The sequence below is a fragment of the Xenopus laevis genome, chromosome 4L (assembly GCF_017654675.1).
Source record: "Xenopus laevis strain J_2021 chromosome 4L, Xenopus_laevis_v10.1, whole genome shotgun sequence".
Lineage (NCBI taxonomy): Eukaryota > Metazoa > Chordata > Amphibia > Anura > Pipidae > Xenopus > Xenopus laevis.
In genome coordinates, this window is record NC_054377.1 from 113,370,543 (window position 1) to 113,391,220 (window position 20,678).

A 20,678-nucleotide genomic window follows, 5' to 3' on the forward strand; every position below is an offset into this window, starting at 1 on the left:
ACAGTTCAGGGTAACACATTATTCAGGCTCAGTATCTATGGAAGACAATTTGAGGAAAATATAGCTTATTGTACTTGAAAACTTATATTGCTTTGCTTTGATTTCATGTGACACCCATGTGGAAGTCTACAGACCTATAAACAGTACCGTAACGATCCTTTGTGGGCCCAAGTGCATCCCCCCAGTAGTTAGCCACTGCCTGGCTCGCTCCTACATGGAAAGAAGTCTACATGTGGCTATTGCAGCATTCACATTAGTAGCTGTCACCATTCTGACAATTCCTAGTCTACTTCAATGACTGTTTTAGCCATTCCTTGAGCGTTGACCATTTCGGGCCATGACCCAGAGCAGACAACTTAAGACGCTGTTAGAAGAGGATATCTTCACTACAGGTACATCATCTGCATGGAGGCTTCACTTTTATCTCAGGCATTAAGGAGCTAATGATAAGTAGCAGAGACACAAAATTCAACCAGTCACAAGGAATGGTGGATTATCTAAATTCAGACTGACATTGTTGCTGTTTGGAATGCAAAATGTCAACTCTTGCACATAGGAGTTCCAAGTTAGAGGACAACAGCATTTTTGGTAATGTAACATACTGTAAATGGGTCTTTCCTTGTGTTGGTAAATTGAAGCCAATTTGGTTGACTGGTCAGTTTATCCACATGAACACAAAAAATGGGGACCTTCAAATTAGGGCCCAATTTGTCAAATATTCCGATTTTAGCAGTGCCGATGTGTTTCACTCATAAAACAGAATCAATATCAAAACATTTTCATTTTCGATTTTAGCAGTGCCGATGTGTTTCACTCATAAAACAGAATCAATATCAAAACATTTTCGTTTGGAATTAATTGTATTGTATTTTCTGCTTTGAATATTAGTATGCTTTCGGTAGTCAAATGTTATTTTTTTATGTAGTATCTCTTTTTAGTGCAACTTAGCAGCAGCAACTAATGTCCATCTAGATTTAAGAAAATTACCAATATCCATCTAGATTATGAAAATTAAAGGGATGGGTCACCTCTGAGTTAACTTTTAGTATGTTAAAGAATGAACCAACTTTTCGACTGATCTTCGTTTGTTTTAATTTTTTTTTACTTATTTGGTTTTTCTTCTGACTCTTTCCAGGTTTCAAATGGGGGTCACTGACACATGCTCTGTAAGGCTACAAATGTATTGTTATTGCTACTTTTTAGTACTCATCTTTCTATTCAGGTTCTCTCTTATTTATATTCCAGTCTTTTATTCAAATCACTGCATGTTTGCTACAGTAATGTGGACACTTGCAAACTGGAGAGCTACTGAATAAAAAGCTTAATAACTCTAAAACCACAAATAAAAAAAATTAAATCAATTGGACGTGACTCCAAGGGGCCCATTTACTTAGCTCGAGTGAAGGAATAGAGGAAAAAAAATTAGAATTTCGAATGGTCGAATATGGCTAGTTCGACCAGCGAATGGGCTACTTCGACCTTCGACTACGACCTTCGACTTCGAACGATTCGAACTAAAAATCGTTCAACTATTCGACCATTCGATAGTACGAAGTCTCTTTAAAAAATTCTTCGACCACCTAGTTGGCCACCTAAAACCTACCGAGGCCAATGTTAGCCTTTGGGGAAGGTCCCCATAGGCTTCCTAACTCTGGTTGCACACAGGTTGTATTCGCAGTGTAAAAATTCCACTAAAATAGAAAAAATTTAAAATAATAGAAAATGAATGTGAATGGCAAAGGTGCTCAGTGTAACACCCCGAGTAAACGCTCATCAATTAATTTGTCCCCCTTTAATACACACTGTGCTTTGTAAGTTTAAAACAACAATATATAATGCATTGTTATTCATCTGTTCTTCCTCTAATCTATAAAATAAATCTATTCACTTATATTTACTAACTAAGGATTACCAACCTCCCATATATACCAGTTTAGGGAGGTGAAAATTTATTTTCACAATGCTTGCCATTTTGCAACATTATTGTATGCTGCATAGTGATGGGCGAATCTGTGCCGTTTTCCCTCGATTAAAAATTTGTGAAATGCATTGAAGTCAATAGGCGTCAAAATTATTTTGTTGCGCAACAATTTTGACGTGAGTGACTATTTTGACCAAATGCATTAAAGTCAATGGGTGTCTGAATAATTTTGACACTCGACAATTTTATGCGCACAACTATACTGACGTGCGTTTTTTATTTGTCGCGTCGGATTTTTCATCTGTGAATTTTCACCGCAGTTTCGCAAATGTATTAGTTGGCAGCGAAACACTGAAATTTGCCCTAAATTCGTGCCTGGGAAATTTATTCGCCCATCACTAATGCTGCACATTATTCATGCAGTCAAACTGTAGGGTATTTGGAACAGAGATTCATATTTTTATGTTTCTGTTTATTCACATGGAAAATTCTTTATTAAGGCATCTGGAAAACAACACACCATCAACTTTAGTGAGATAACGGAAGTCTCCTTGAATTCCATATCATATATGTCTGTAAAGCTGATGCAGATTCAGGGAGGACTTTTTTGTTTTTTAAAGATCTGTCTGCTATTTATTTTTCAGATCAGACTAGGCCCACATACTGTGGCATGCTAATATACATAGAAACAGCTAAATAGTTAGAAATCAGCTTTTATGAAAAAGGATTAAAGAGGTAGTTCGCCTTAAAGGAGAACTAAAGCCTAACTAAAGAAGTAGGCTAGAAATGTTGTACATTATGTTCTGTGCTTCTGTACCAACCCAAGGCATCCACAGCCCTTTAGCAGTAAAGATCTGTGTCTCCAAAGATGCCCCAGTAGCTCCCCATCTTCTTTTCTGCTGATTCACTGCACATGCGGCTGTCACTTACTGAGCTTAGGGACCCATTCATTTTCTGCTTGATATTTTGTGACAAGCCCTAAGCTTAGCTTCTCAACAGCTGCTCAGAGCCCACTGAGCATGTGAGTGTCGCAGACACTTTACAAGATGGTGACCCCCTGTGACAAGTTTGAAGTTCTGGATCATTGCTGCTATTGAGGAGCAGAAACTTAAGGCTGGTGCAATAAGTTCACTATATAAAATATGACATTTTTAGCCATATTAATTAATTTTTAGGATTTTCTCTTTTAAATTAACTTTTAGTATGATGTAAACAGTGATATTCTAAGATAATATACAGTATGTTTGCATTTTTTATGGCTGTGAATTATTTAGCTTTTTGTTGAGCGGGTCTTCAGTTTAGAATTTTAGCAGCTATCAGCTTTCTAGGATCCAGTTTATCCTAGCAACTAGTTTGTTAAAGTACTCGAATAGAAAGATAAGTAATAAAAAATAATAAGACCAATGAAATTGTATCCTCGGAGAACAACCAAACTTATTTTGGCTAGTGTTGCCTGTGACTCCTATTTAAAATCTGGAAAGAGGCAGAAATACAAAACATAAACTAAAAATCACTGATAAAGACTGATATAAAAGTTGCAAGCCAAGATACACTATAAAATACTAAAATTAATTTAATGGCGAGCTACTTCTTTCTGTCTCCATCTCAACAGAGCATTTATGTTTCTAAAACCTTGTACAATTTTAAAGATTTCGTAGACATGCTTTATGGCTGAGATTCCATCAAGGAGGTTAAAGTGCAAATCAAAAAATTGCTCCTCTTTTAAAAATGTCAAACATGTCAAGTCATATAAGTATACGGAAATCTTAGCAAACATCTGCAAATGTAACACCAGACTCATTTCAGTAAGGAAAATATATTTATGTTTTGTGGTTCATTGAACGCCCACTGTAAGACTGTTACTTATTAACATTTCTAACATGTTAACTGAACGTTATTTGCCGGGTGACTTATGTAATTATACAAGGCATCTGGATAATTTAATGACTTTCTTAGCATAGAATTCCCGTAGCTGGAGGTATTGTGTTATATCAGGAACAAATGTTCCAGAACAGAAGCAATGCGTTCTATACTTTACATCAGTGCTCATTGGATTTATGGGTCTATTCATCAAAGTCGTAAAAGCAATAAAGAAAATTGCCCTTGTAATTCAGCTTCAGCTCACATGACTATTTTTTTTTGTTATAATCAATATTATTTATCAAAGTAAGGTGTTGATTTTAATGTTGGCAAAGTGTATCTGATTTTTTTGTGCAGCAAATTACTATAAACTAACATTTAGAAATCAAAGAACAAATGCTTGTAAAACACTTCTGGGGACTTCTGCATTTTGCATTTATAGTCTTCTGGTGATTCCCTTATGCCCTCGGCAAGGCCATCAAGGCTCAATAGAAAACTCATATCTGTTGTGAGCACATATTAAAGGAATATAGTAAGTAAAACCTTAAAGATATAATACCTACATGTTAAAAAAGTGCCCAATATAGTCCAGTATCCCTTTTAAAATGTATGTATGTCCATGCACGAATAGTAAGATTGCCTACTCACTGGATACTTTTATATTTATTAAATATTTATTAAAACAATATAAATTATTCCTTGCCACAGGGGCTACTTGATCAGCATCAACAAGGCAGGGAATAAAGTGGTATACTTTTTTCAACTAATTGTGCACTTAATCCTCTGTGTTTTTTAAGGAAATAATATATAATTGTTCATTTTAAAGGAGAACAAAACCCCCCGCGATGTTAAGTCCCCACTTGCCCCCCTACGTTGGCCGCCCTCCCTGCCTCCCCTCTGCACAGTCTTACCCCAGAATTCTGTCCACTCTTGAAATAGCGGCCGTACATGCAGAGTGAATGCAGCGGAGCTCACGGGTGCCATCTTCTTCTCTTCAGTAATCTTTTTGAAGTGAGTGGCGTAATGTTGCAAGCGCAGTTGGAGCAATCTTCCGTTTCACGACAACTGCGCATGCGCCGAAAGAGACGGAAATTGCCGAAGGGGAGGAAGAAGACACAAAGATACCGTATGGGCCTAATATTGATCTGGACTATGTAGCTTTTCAATAACTTATTTCTGAGATTTTAATTATTTTTTATTCTCATATGTTTCACAAGCTTCAATATCTATATTTTAATTTGTAGGTTTATGCAATTTTGTGTTCAACATGCTGGCACTTGTTAACATTGAGGCTTTTTTATTTAAGAATTCACTGCTCTGTATTATTTCTATATTCGCTTTCTGCATGCTTATTTTTTCTGTCCAGAAATCAGTTCTAAATATTGCATGTGTTAAAAACCTGTATGTACCTCCATGTACCTGATTAAAATGTGCAGGTGAACCAGCTATACACAGTCAATCAGTTTTAAATTCCTCATAATGATAGAAAACACCAGTTTGAATTAACATACTGTGGTAAGAGTGGAAATTTGCATTATTTGCATTTTTTCAGTGATGGTAAATCATCTTTGATGGGGTTGGCTGAAGTGTTATGTTAAACAAGCATAAAAGTGTAAATAGGTATTAAATACAAGAATTTTCTTAACTTTTTTTCCATTTGTATTCATTTTTTTTTTTAATTGTCACCCATAGACCTTAATGCATTTCGGCGAATTTTAAGCAAAGCAAAACGGGTTAAATTCACCCGTCCCTAGCTCTCAAGTAATCTTATTATTCATTATGTTATTTTTAGGAAACCCTACCCCAAAAAGCAGAACATACTTCAGGTGGCTGCAGTGCTGTAGGAGAGCTGAATGTAATGTAGACCAAAATTATTTTTTTTCATAGACCACAATTATTTTTTCTTTCAATATTTGATGTCAGAAGGTAGATCCCTATTACTTACAGACTCCAAAATGATGCTGAATTCAACAATAATGGGTTGCACATCCCAGACCATGTGATTAAAAAAGACAGAAAGGGTGGTGAATCCACCAATTTAAATGGTAAAGTAAACTGTGAATTCATATCTGACATGCTCCTAGAATTGTAATATTTTTTTATTTTGTATCCATGTGTGTTCAGAATGAGATTTAAAGCCGTTTTAAAATTGTTAGAAGGGATAACATCCATGTCTATGCCGAGGCTCCCAGTCAACTTGTTTTCATTGGTGTAGCCTCCCTGAAATAACATTCTTTGACCTGTGATGTTTAAAACGGTAGTTTACCTTGAAAGTAACACTTAGAAAAAATTTAGAATTTTCACATTTCTTTAAAAAAAAAATCAAAACCTGAAAATTCTAAATGTGTGCTTATTTATGAAAAAACTTGAACATCAAGAACTTAAATGCTTTATTATTAAAAAAAAAAAAACTATGGAAAAACAGTAAAATAATGTGTACTTTCTTATTTTCAAAGTAGTCTCGAGAACTATCTTGAATTTTGAAAATTTAACCCCACCTCGACTTCCACAAGAACTCACCAGCATTATGGTGTGAACTTTTCTTTCCAGTTTTCCAGGTTTTTTGTGTTTAATAATGCTGAAAAATCTGAATTCTGGAAATTAAAATTCACGCTATTGCATGTAAATAATTTCGAATATCAGAAAAAATTCATATTCAAAACTTGATAAATCCTTCCCTTATTATGATGTAAATTGTGTTCTAAGAGATTTGCAGTTTTTTTTAATCATTATTGTTGTTTTTGAATTATTGATTCTGCAGCAGGAACAAAACCTTAGAACATCAACATTGGCCTCCCTTTCCAAACTGCACCACTGGGGACTCACAACACCATTATGGGGTTGTCAGCTGTCGTGTATCACTATGTCAGGGCCTTTTTATTGTAATCTTCCCACAGGAGCATGTATGTATAACTGTAGCCAATCTGGACGTTTCTTCAACTGTGCATGCTCTGTGTTGGCTATCACTGAACAGAAAGGCAAATAGCTATATAAAAATAGAACAATAATGTGAAGTTAAAATTGTCCTACAATACACTATGTACATTATCATAAACATTTTTAAAACAACTTATCGGACAACGTTTTTTTGCTCAATTATATCCCCGTTTCTGTATAGCACCATAGATCTAATAACTATGGTTGCATATTGGTGTGTATATTCTTTACTTTCTCATTTATTGCGCAGCAATATTTCTCTTTTGTGAACTGTTCTTCTGAAAATGTTACTATAATGAACAAGAAAGTGAAAATGAAAAATAGAAATAGGTTAAAGTTTTCCCCCTAGGAGTTCTGCAATACTTAATGTGAAAAGAACGCTGTTTGGGGATACCTTGTATCATGTGCATTTATATGTATAATCCGAGGACTCACTGTGCAATTTCTCATACAATTGTTTATCACAAAATAACTCACATAGTAGAAAAAAAAAGAATCCCAAAGCATTTCTTTTTAATAAGTCTTCTGCTACAAAATTTTATTGGTATCCTTTTATGTTCCCTCCAGAGAATGTAGTGCACAAAAGCACTGCCTTGGAACATATAAAATTACAAAGGAAATTTGTTGTAAAAAGTAGAATTTCTTCTAGATTGGTGTCAGTATTTATTTCATTCATAAACGAAAAAAAAAATTAAGATATATTTTCATAGTCAGCAAGTTCATGGTTTAAATTTCCATCATTTGTTATTTGACTGATATAACAGATATTGAAAAGACAATTTCGTTGTACTCTTCAAAACATAAACTGTTCCACAAAAGCACTGTAAAAACTCCATGAAAGTTTTGCATTGTGCTTGATTTCTAAGGTTAACTACATAATTTGGTTGTCTCATATTCCACTGTGTTTGGTAATTTTTCATTGAAGGCCTGCAATGCAGACAGGATCCTCACTACTTCACTGGTAGACAGCTTAAGTCTATGGCGAAGCAGGCAAGAGAAAAGGTCTAAGCGTCGTTGACCTGGGGGAGAAAGTTTATTCACACGGTCCCTAATCTCCAGCAGCTGTAAGAGAGCAGAGTCCTGAGAGCCCTGAGTGTAGGGATAATCCAACTGCAAGATTAAGTCTCGAATGGCTTCAGGGTCAAACTGCATGCTGTAGCCAAAAACCTGAATGCTGTTAATTTTCATATATCCAAGATTGCGAGAAGGATCATTAAATTCCAGTGGCTCATAGTAGATACTTTCATTGCCATTTGGGCCATTAGACTTTATACGACTCCTTAGGTAGATGTGAACTGTTTCAAAGAACGTTTTCCACTTATTCCCTAAGGTCAAGGACCAGTTGTAGCATTGCAGTGGCAAGTCCAGCTTAGTCCGTTCCCAGTCTGGGAAGTTGTTTTCATTGACAGGCATAAACCAACTCTCCGAGTGACTGCCTCCAAAAGGATTCACATATACGGCCAAAACAGGTTCCAAGGTGCTATTTTTTGTTAAGCAGATCTGAAGAGAAATTCCTAAGATCATATGAACCATGTTGGATTTATACTTATTACTTTTCAAAGTTAAGAGCATTCTCTTGCGCCATGAAGGGTCAAACCAGCTATTGAGCCTCATGTCATTACTGATAAATATGGCATGGACCTCAATTCTACGATCATTCTTTTGGAGCAGATATTTCATCTCTGTATCTTGCATGTCAGTCTCGAATCCAATATAATGCTCAGTAGAATCGGCTACTTCGGGTTTGCATAATCCTTGACTAAGCATGTATCCTGTGTTACAGTTTCCACATCTGGTACGATTGTCAGGTGCGCATGTCTGGCAAGCCACCCCATCTCCAACAACACATGGTAGGTTGGTTTGACAGTACACTTGGTCATTTGGGCATGTGCAAGTATGGGTTTCTTCCGAGAAGCTTCCCAAAAGGCCATTCTCATTACAGTATAGAAAAGACTGAATTCGGTTCAGCCAGTAAGATGAAGATCTGGAAAAACAAATGAATACAAAATTAAAATGTTATTTACAGTAAATAATTTATATTCTATTGACAAAACTGCCTAAATCATTAAGGGAGTTATTTATCAAAGGTCGAGTTCTGTTTTTCCCCGAAAATTCGAGTTTTCGAGGGTAGTTTCAGTAAAAACTTGAATTTTTGAGATTTCTTATGCCTGAAGCTGCAAAAAGCTCAAATTCGAAAATACTCCAGCTAAAACGTGTCGAGTTCATGTAGAGGTCTATGGCAGTGGTCCCTTGAACCATTTGAAGATGTTTTTAGCCATCGTGATTTTTGGATTTTTTTGGTGAATTGCGCTTCAAAACTCAATAAATTCGAGCTATTCAATGTTTTTTTGCAGATAACTCGATCAATTCGAGTATTCCAGTTTTTCCCCCCATTGCATTCATTCAAGTTTTTTACATTTGAGCTTTTTCATAAATAGGCAAACATTTGAGTTTTGAGTTTATTCGAGGTAGAAAAAACTCATAAACTCGACCTTTGATAAATAACCCACTAAATGTTGGAATTGCTTCCATGAAAAGCAATAGTAAGAGTATGTTTACACTATCAACTTTGGAAATATGTTGTAACAAGGGCAAAGTTTACCCCACAGAAACCAATCAATGAAAAGCCTTTAATAGTCAGAAATGTGTTACTTTCCATTTATGAATGCAAGTACAAGTACAATGCTCTACAATGGATGGATTTTCCTTAAGGTAAGGTACTCCCTGTGCAGATCAATCAAATTCTTATAGGTTTTAGGAAGCATTTATAAGTTAAGGCTATGTAAACCCTACTTATACTGTCTGTGAAGCTTTTCATTCATTCCAGGTCATGGTATATCTATACTAATCTATACTAATTTTTCAAGGAAAAAGAAAATACAGCAAGTTCAGTTGATTTGACTTATTACTATAGACCTACTTATACTTTCCATGTACTGCTTGTTATAAGAGTCAAACCATTTAATTCCTGAGAAAATAAACTTATTTGAAAAAATCACCTTTCCCTGTGATTATGCTGGCTCGGATTCAGAAGCTGCCTATTATTCAGTTCTGTAGCCAAGAAATCTCTCATTATGAATTTGAAACACCAATAACACCATTCATCTATGGATCAGAATATACCAGAAAGGTTGGGAAATTAATGGGACTTGCCTTTCAGTTTGACAATTCTTGGCAACTCCCAGCGTGAGGTCCCTGAGATTATGTTAACATTTTCCTGTGCTAGACTTTCATTTCCTAAAAGAGACCACCTGTCTAGCTGAGATTGGATTGAAAAGGAGAAAATAATAAAAATAAAACTAATCGAATTCAGTTGGCATCTATCGACTTGTCACTCCTTGATTGCTGGAGTTTAAATGGCTTCACACAGGTTATAGAGATAGAGGGGACTGAGGCAATCACATAAAATACAGTGGTTTTGATAAAGATAACCAAAGGGAGGGGAAGGGTGGCAATGAAAACATTTATAAATAAATAAATATACACATAGATTTAATATTCCACTGATAAATGGATGGATTACTTTTTTCTGTGTTGACAGTCCTTGGTCTCCATAAAATACTATGATTTTAAAGAAAAGCCTTCTTCTTTAAAGGCTTCTTCATACACATAGGAGTAGCCCTGGTGGATTTCTCCTGTTTTTCACTGTATGTGAGCACAGGACAAAGCAAAGGGGGGACCTGGACCGCAGGGTTGGCTTCCTCTATAGCTTTAAAATCCCCCCTCCCCAACCACTTCTTATATAAATATTTGCGTGTGGTCATACAATGGGTGGTGGGATTTGGTGCGGCTTGTGTGCACTGGGCCCCTCCAAAAAATTATTTGCAGGGGGGCTGATGCTCATTTCAAAACACTAATTTGTAACTGTCTCCCTTGGAGCTGCACATTCCACTAACAATAAAAAATTTAGTTACTAGGAGGGTGGATACTAATTTAATGGATTCACCAATTTTAAATTGTATGTGCCAAATAAAGGAGGTATTTCCTGTACCACATTTTTAGTTCTTGCTTTTTTTTTTACCCAATAGTGTCAGAAATTGAGAAGGTGGGGAGATGGACATTGAGCTGTGCCAGGTTACAAAATTCCTTGTAGAAATCTAAAGTTGCCAATTAATGTATGATGAGAACAACCAAGCCATGTGGGATTTTGGAATGAGGCATGCCACTTGCCATTTACTGATGGCCAATATGGTCTGCAGTCCCTAGAAATTATGGGCACCATATATACTCAGATGTGGACCCTAACTCTGTCTGAACTAGGACCCTCCGTATTCATGGATGGTCAACCAAATTGTTTTAAAATTACCAAATTGGTTGTCACAGTTAATTTTTAAAGCCAGATTAATCAGTTTTAGAGGTAAAAAATAAGATTGGATTATATGTGAAACAGTGGTTGGAATTTTTAGAAAACGCGATCTTACACTATTTGAAGTTAAAGTACACCTACAATAAGAAATGTTGGAAAAGATGAACTTAGTTGTTTTATGTGTAGTTTATTTTTAATACAGAAAATGGGTCTTCTTCTCATTCTACAGTAACAGTATAGGAGAAATCATTCCTGATGTACCTCTGGATGCCTGCAGCTATTGCTCTTAATGTATCTATCAAATCATCATTTCTAACTGCAAATTCACATTTTAAATAGCTTTCAATCATTGCTGATATATGAGAAGACAGATGACAGATAAGACACTTTGATATATAACTATTTCAAAAGAAGTTGTCCTTTTAAAAATCAAGGACTATGTCAGAGGGTAATGCTTTCCAGTTTTCATGAAAGAGCATTAGTAAATAATGAATGCTTCTCTGTCTCTAAATAAAAAAAGATATATAATTAATGTAATTTTAAAGGGAAACTTTTGCGGGAAAACATGTATTTTTCAAAAGGCACCAGTTAATAGTGCTTGCTCCAGTTAAATTCTGCACTGAAATCCAAGAGAAAACACATTTTTTTATACTTAATTTTGAAATTTGGCATGAGGCTAGACATATTGTCAGTTTCCCAGGAGCCATGTGACTTGTGCTCTGATAAACTTCAGTCACTCTTTGCTCCTACATTGCAAGTTGGAGTGATATCACCCCCTTCCCTCAGCAGCCCATTAGCAGCTTATCAACAGAACAATGGGTAGCTAACCAGACAGAAGCTACCTGACTCCTCTGCTGAAGGATTTGTTTGCGTTACTAAAACCCCGTTTTTTTCGTGGGTGCTATTCACATGTCTAGCAAAGCAAACAACCTAGGGTTGTGGTATAATAACAATGGGAAGGAAATAAATAATAGCTGTCTCAAAGCAGTTCCATCCTGAAGTGCTGGCTCCCTCTCAAAGCTCAGAATCAGGCACAATGCACAGCTAAAAAATACATTGGTTGGTTCAAGAATACAATTTTAAATGGTAGAGTGATTTATTTGCAATGTAAACAGTGTAATGTAGAAATAAAAAGTAAACTATAAAAATCATGACAGAATCCTTTTTAAGTAGCATGAGAAGCATGGCAAGTCTACATAGCACTAAAATGTTTGCCTCCAGGGGTACACTGACCCTCAACCAAAAAGGCGTAAGTTATTTGGTTTTGCAGAGGCATAGTAGCCATTGCAATGCGTTCATGGAAATATATACATTTTTTTGAAAATATTTGTATTGGGTGGTTGGATGCAGGAGACCCATGTTTCTTATAGATCCTCCTGTGAAAATGATATGATGTGGAAATCTAGAATGAAGTATCAGTGCTTTAAAGTTTTAAAGGAATCTAAACCCATCCCAAAACTGAACTGCTATGCTGCTGGGCTGTAGGCAGTAGCAAATACTATTTATTGAGCAGCTTTAAAGGAACAGTTCAGTGTGAAAATAAAAACTGGGTAAATAGATAGGCTGTGAAAAAATAAAAAAATGTTCCTAATATAATTAGTTAGCCAAAAATGTAATGTATAAAGGCTGGAGTGACTGGATGTCTGACATAATAGCCTGAACACAACTTCCTGCTTTTCAGCTCTATAACTCTGAGTTAGTCAGCGACTTGAAGGGGGGCCACATGGTACATAACTGTTTAGTGAGTTTTCAATTGATCCTCAGCATTCAGCTCAGATTCAAAAGCAACAGATATGTCCCATGTATTTTTTGCTTTATAATGAATGAATACCTCCTTTAATTAATATATATATTATATTAATTAAATTATATATATTATATTATATTAATTATACAGTAATGTTATATAATGTAGAAAAGCCTACATGTCATCTATTTCTTTTTTAAAACTTGCAACCCATGGTACATTTGTGAGATATGCAGCTCCTTTGCTCTTCCACCAGTGACTAGTGCCATTTCAACCATCAGGCAAGGCAAGACCCTTGTCACAATTAGCACTTAACCAGAAGAAGCAAAATCCTGCCCAACGTAACTTTAATTTTTTGAATTTCAGGTTTCAATTGCTCCCAAGGTTGGTTTAAATTCTGGAGGTTACCAATGAGATCACTGGAATTCCAGGTTTTCCATTGTACTAGATCTGCATTAGTGCAATAGCACCAATGGTGGACTGGCCAATATAATGTGGTAATCTTATACCTAGACAATTATACAGTTTCAAAACTGAATATGTGATCATCTTTAGATCTAGATTTTTAGTCATTTATACTGCATTTTACCTTATCTACTTTGTGCAATATGCTTCCACTTAACACTTTAGTAAAAGAAAAAAGGCTGCAGACTCTGGCTTGATATTCTTTCTGATCATAATTTTCTCTTCATCAGTATTAAAAATTAAATTGTTAGGCATTAGGAACACTGATGGGTACTTCATAACATACAGGATTTTTTATGTGGAGCTACTGCCCATTTTCCTATATTTAATGTTCTTATTGTAGTGGACTACATTTTGGTACACATTTTTAGTATGCTCACCACACCATCTTAAGTAAATTTTGTCTTATCCTGATATATGCATTTTGATTGCACCCGAATTGTATGATTTTTCTGTAGTTAAGGGTTATAAACTGTATATAATCTATAATGAATGAAAATAATGCTGCATGAGATGAGGGGAGGTGTCTGAATGAAACACTGAAGAAAAAAAATATATATATAATAATAAACAGCAGTCTGTACATAAATGTAATCCCGTATCCTATATATATATATATATATATATATATATATATATATATATATATATATATATATTAAATTACAGTGCAGGAGCGCATTTTATTAAAATGCACCTTAATGAAATTCAGCAGCTATTTCTAATCATAGCTAAGCCATTAAATGTGGGGCAGATGTTGCAGCTGCAAAAACGAAATAGAATTTCCTTTAATAACCTACAACAATTGAAAAGAAGAATATTGACACAGCTTTCCAAATTATTCTCTATCCGTTTAAGTAGGCAAACATCTCTCAGAGAAATGGGAAATCTACATGTTACAGAAATTGAACTTGATGTCTGAATTACATTTTTAAAATAAACACACCTGCCTCTGCGTGTAGGAACATGAAGGTTTTTTGTAATGCTGCTTTGAAAGGAGAAGGAAAAGGTAAAATTACTGGGGTGATGCCAAAGGTCAGGCACCCTTCAGTGAATATAATAATCTCTTAGCCGGTACCTCAGACTGGTGGTACTCTTTGCATAAAACTGCCCCAGCCCAGGGTACTGAGTGAGCACCTTGGAGTTATTATCTTCATCTCCAATGGCCCTTGGCTAGTTCATGGACAGTAGAGTTAAAAAGCTGTTTTAAAAAAATATTTCTTCTGGAAGAAGATTTCTCCATGGTGCTGGTTTAGAAGTATCCTGGGCTGGGGCAGTTTTCTGCTAACAGGGATATCAAGTAAGTGAGTTAATCATTGGGGGAGCCAAGCATTTGATACACACCCCAGTGATTTCACTTTTCCTTTCTCCTGTAACCATACGGAATACAAGGGGCTGCTTTAATACCATTTATTTAAGTTCAAGACAAAAAATGTAGTAGGTCTGTACTAAAATCAAGTTTTACCCCAGCTGGAGAGATTTAGATATTTATCAATTTTTTGTACATGGTTTTATTTCCAGCTTAAAAATGTGGGAGCTCAAACCACCACAGGCCACTTAAACAAATTAGCACATCTACATGTGTATGATTTGAAATCTTTCTATTGCTCCATTTACTTATAAAATTCTCTCCTTTGTTTGGCAGCAATGTATACATGAGGGACAGACTGGGGGAGGCAGCTGAGGACCCCCCCTTCCAACTGCTAATATGCAAGTCACACAGGACTGACTTGGGTCTGCTGATGCTGTGCCCTGCTCCTAGCGCTATGGTAGAGGACAGCCAGTTCCTGCCTTTTGAAAGAGCTTTACTTTTGCATTTCTTAGTGATCTAGAACTTCCATTTGGGGTCATAGTAAATTACCCTTCAAGATCCAGGAGAAGGTGGAGCGAATTTCCAAGGGCAGTTTTAAAATGTAATTACAACAGCAAATAGACCTTTAAGAAAGGCACCTAAACCAATTGTGCAGTTAATTGTTTGATTTAGTTTGTGTCCCCTGAGAAAACCTTTAATAAACATCATTTTATTGGATTGCCGTGGTGAATACATTCAGCCAGAATGCAAAACCTCCCTACAGATTTCACGGCAGCAGAGAATTTGTGTCTTTATTTCTGCTGCATCTAGAACTGACCAAGTACTAATAAAACAGGGCCATTAAAACATTTCACCATAATCTTTTGTTACAGTACTTTATGTTTTCACATTTTGCAGCCAGCCGAGAACTCATACTGTATAGCAAGAAAATAACACTATGGGGCTGATATATCAAAATCTAATGTTAGCGGTTTTTTGATTTTTTTTTTTTTAACTTGAATGACCTCGGAACTTGAATGGTATCTTACTTAGGAAAAACTCGAGTGGCAAAAACCCGAATGTGTGGGTTCGAGTCCCACAACCCAAAAACTGGAATTGATCGAGTTTTCAGCAAAAAAAATCTCGAATTGATTGAATTGAGTTTTCAAAAAAAAAAAAACAAAAACGTGAACATCAAATGGTTCCAGGGACCTCTGCCATTGACTTCTACAGTACCTCGACAGGTTTTAGGTGATGTATTTTCAGATTCAAGATATTTCCAGGGTCGGCGTATAATAAATCTCGAAAATCCAAGTTTTTTTTAACCTGAAAATGTGAGTTTTGAGCCAAAAAAACCCAGTGAAAATTTGAATTTTCATGGTAAAACAATAACTTGAACTAATCTGCCCCTTCATGAAATAATAGTAGCAGCCACACTCAATGATCAGCAGGTATATAAAGATTTAACTGTTTAAACTTTTTAGAATTAAATGTTCAACCCGGGAATGTTGCAGGTAACAGAGGAAGATTTTTTTTACTCATTTTCATTGGATAGACACTAAGCAGTCACTTAAAGGGATTCTGTCATAGGCAAACATGTTTTTTCAAATGCAGTTAATAGTGCTGCTCCAGAAGACTTTTGCACTGAAATCCATTTGACATGGGACTAGACATGCTGTCATGTTGCCAGGTGCCCCCAGTCATGTGACTTCAGTCACTGCTTACTGCTGCACTGCAAGTTGGAATAATATCACCCCCTCCCTTACCTCACCCCAGCAGCTCATCAGCAGAAAAATGAGAAGGTGACCATATAACAGTTCCCTGCTAGATAATAGTAGTTTGCATTTAAAGAATATTTATAAAATAAATATGTATTTATCATCCCTTCCAAAGGTAATTTCCAATATCTCAAAAGGGGATGAAAAGAAGAGACAACATTAATTTAGAAGTGAGTGTTATGTAGAGTTAAGTCAATAAAAAAACTTGTTTACTGGATGGCGTAAAGAATAGGGAAAAATAAATATACAGTAAGGGGGCGATTCATGAAGCTCGAGTGAAGGATTCGAATTAAAAAAACTTCGAATTTGGAAGTGTTTTTTGGGCTACTTCGACCATCGAATGGGCTACTTCGACCTTCGACTACAACTACGAATCGAATGATTCGAACTAAAAATTGTTCGACTATTCGACCATTCGATAGTCGAAGTACTGTCTCTTTAAGAAAAACTTCGACCCCCTACTTCGGCAGCTAAAAGCTACCGAAGTCAATGTTAGCCTATGGGGAAGGTCCCCATAGGCTTGCCTGAGATTTTTTGATCGAAGGATATTCCTTCGATCGTTGGATTAAAATCCTTCGAATCGTTCGATTCGAAGGATTTAATCGTTCGATCGAAGGAATAATCCTTCGATCGTTCGATCGCAGGATTTGCGCTAAATCGTTCGACTTCGATATTCGAAGTCGAACGATTTTAGTTCCTAGTCGAATATCGAGGGTTAATTAACCCTCGATATTCGACCCTTCATACATCTGCCCCTAAGTGTTGGAGCAGATAAGAGATTTCAATGGAGAAGCTGTAATTTACATTAGAAAGGCTAAAGAACAGTGGGGATAAAGGTGGTCACAGAAGATGGAAAAAGTAGCTAAGTATAGAGAACATCACAATGACTTGGGAGCAAAAGTGCAAATTGAAAATATATAGTATTTGTTACTGCATAACAAGCTGTAAATATGTTACACTATACAGTTATACTTAGTGAATAATGCTGTGTATTTATATCCAATAGAGGTAATGCCAAGGGCACATTTTCATTGGTAAACCCAAGACAGAACTTCTGTGTGCAGTACACTCAGGCTTTCCAGACTTAAAATGCTACCTTAAGTTATGATCATGGTTCCAGCACTTTCACCTCTAGCCAATGCTACCGCTTTGGAAAGGTTCCACTTTCATCAGATTAACGGGGAATTATATTAAGAGGTCAGAGATGTCCACTTTATTTTGAAACTCAGTAATTTCTTAAAATAGCAAACCTGCTTCATCAGACTTTCTTTTTCCAAGCACAATTAATTGGTTTCATTGAATACGTTACTCTTTTTACACTGATTTAAATACTGTCAAACGTATACATAAGTTGCAGTGCTTTGCTCCTCTGGGCATAAAATGTTCTTGCCGTGAGAAATATTCACTTTCATATATTAATAATACTTGGATTGGCACTACCCCAGCAATGTTGGGAGATGTATGATTTCATTAGTGCAACATAGTGCACATCATTCCTTTATGTGGTATTGCTACACACTTTATCATACAGCTGGAGAAGTTTATTCCAGTGGTCTGGTTGTGATATATCACAATTGTAGAAGTTGGTGCATTACCTTTAACACTATTGCGAGGTCTGCCTGTGATTGCATGTACACATAAAAATGATAGGGGTTATTTATGATTGCAGCCAGGATGCAATAGCAGTATGTACTGATGTTATTTATTATAGGTATTTGCATCCAAACAAACTTCTGCACTTCCACAAGGGAATCCTGAAGCTAGTTACATAGTTAATTTGGATTATAAAAAGACAAAAGTCCATCAGTCTGGAATGTGGGTCCTTCTATATATACACTAAGGCCTTGGTGTAGGCCGAAACGTCAATTTTTGGGTACTTCGACCATCGAATAGGCCAAAATTCGATCCGAATTGAAAAAACTTTGAATATTCAACCATTTCGAAAATCGAAGTCTCTTTAAAAAACTTTGACTTTTACACAGTTCGCCACCTTAAACCTGCCGAATTGCTATGTTAGCCTATGGGGACCTCCTAGAACCTATAGCCAGTATTTGGCTAAGTTTTTAGAAGGCTAAGATTTTTTTTTTTTTGAAAATCGTTCGATCGATCGATTAAACAAACAAGGGAAAGTTGTGCTCACCACTAATTTTTAAAACCATTAGGCGGGGGTGCAATGAGGCTGTGACCACAAAATACATATAGTCAAATACAAGAGTCCTCTGCACAACACAGGGATTGTTTGTCCATATATTGCAATATATTTAAGCTGGCCAACTACGTCAAAGTCATCCCATATCTGGCCAGTCCTATGTATAATAAAGCAATAGAATTCTTAATGAATCAGATGAAAATTGAGCATAGGACTGGCCAGATATGGGATGACTTTGACGTAGTTGGCCAGCTTAAATATATTGTGATATATGGACAAACAATCCCTGTTTTGTTTAAAGGGTAAGGCATTTTTCAGTAGCAGTATGCACAAAATGTCTCTGTCTTAAAGGGATACTGTCATGGGAAAAAAATTTTTTTCAAAATGAATCAGTTAATAGTGCTGCTCCAGCAGAATTCTGCACTGAAATCCATTTCTCAAAAGAGCAAACAGATTTTTTTATATTCAATTTTGAAATCTGACATGGGGCTAGACATATTGTCAATTTCCCAGCTGCCCCTAGTCATGTTACTTGTGCTCTGATAAACTTCAATCACTCTTTACTGCTGTACTGCAAGTTGGAGTGGTATCACCCCCTCCCTTTTCCTCCCAGCAGCCAAACAAAAGAACAATGGGAAGGTAACCAGATAGCAGCTCCCTAACACATAACAGCTGTCTGGTAGATCTAAGAACAACACTCAATAGTAAAAACCCATGTCCCACTGAGACTCCTTCAGTTACATTGAGAAGGAAAAACAGCAGCCTGCCAGAAAGCATATCTCTCCTAACATGCAGGCACAAGTCACATGACAAGGGGCAGCTGGGAAATTGACAAAATATCTAGCCCCATGTCATATTTCAAAATTGAATATAAAAAAAATCTGTTTACTCTTTTGAGAAATGGATTTCAGTGCAGAATTCTGCTGGAGTAGCACTATTAACTTATTAACTGGTGCGTTTTAAAAAAAACATGTTTTCCCATGACAGGATCCCTTTAAATATATTGATAATGGGTTGAGTGTAGAGGACTCTTGTATGTGTCTATATATATATATATATATATATATATATATATATATATATATATATATATATATATATATATATATATATATATGTTTAAAGAAATCTTCAGTAATAAATTCCCACCTTGTGTGTAAGATTTTATTTGATATAATGCGCTGTAGCAGTGACCCTGAGAACTAATCTGAGTAGGAGCAATTGCAAACATTATCCCAAAGACCGCTAATATGATCAAAGCATTTTTTAATGAGACTTGAAGAACTGCAGAGGACGCCCTCTCTATAAATAATCAGGTGAACCGTTAGTTTTATATTTTTGCCTTTGGAAGACAATTTTATAAAATGAAGACATAATATCAACAATTAATCAAATTCGTTTCCAGGTCTTAGAAGCCTGTTAGAGTTTAATTAGTTTTTTTTTATCCTCCAGACACTGCTGTAATTATTTTTAGGCTTCAAAACTGTATTGTATTTAACCAAAATGATAAAATGAGTGTGGTATCTCTTAGATTCAGCATGAGTTTTGAAATGAGATTGGAACCCAAGCAGGAACAGCTTAATTTTCTGGGCAAATGTAATTCATGTTTCACTAAAATAAATGTCTTATTTTGTACTAATTCTCTCTGTCTGTCTGTGACACAATCAATATGTTGTTATGATTACATCATTGGGGGATTAATGGTTTTTCTGTAGCCGGAGAACTAGTGAGGAACACTAGAGAAGAATCGTGAGCACTTGTTCTAACCCACTGTAGCATTGACTAGCTGTTATAATATCCTTTTGGTGATGACCACCTGCTTAAAAAGAAAGCATTGCTTGCACCCAAATTTAGCCTGTGCAAATTATAAATAAATATTACAAATGCTCACGTGCCATGTCAAGATTCCTTTATTATAAGTGAGTTCTACACTGCATATTGGTGTAAAGTCTTATACTATGGGCTAAATGGCAGCTAAAGGAAATTTTGGGCTAAATAAGAAAAAAGAAAAACACTGAGTGCCTCTCTATTCTGCCCTGTACTGTTAACAAGTTGCTGTATTGTTACATGGGTATCATCTCGGATATGAACTAAGCAGGAACAAGCAGGGGCTCATGTTTATTGGGGTAAGTTAAATAGTAGCTTATTATCAGCTGGTCAACTCCAGGGTGTAGGTTAGTCCGAACACTGAAAAAATAGCAGCTGGTTAACGCTACAGCCATGC

At 36.0% G+C, this 20,678-nt stretch overlaps 1 protein-coding gene across 1 annotated transcript in view; it reads right to left on the reverse strand.

The window, feature by feature from the left end:
• Nucleotides 1-7,203: 7,203 nt before the first annotated feature.
• brinp3.L (bone morphogenetic protein/retinoic acid inducible neural-specific 3 L homeolog) overlaps nt 7,204-20,678 on the reverse strand; it is a 398,147-nt gene continuing 384,672 nt past the window's right edge. Inside the window, exon 8 of the mRNA XM_018258776.2 lies at nt 7,204-8,702. Within this exon, the coding sequence (XP_018114265.1) occupies nt 7,586-8,702 (1,117 nt within the window). The 3' untranslated portion in view covers nt 7,204-7,585. The remainder of the gene's footprint in view (nt 8,703-20,678) is intronic.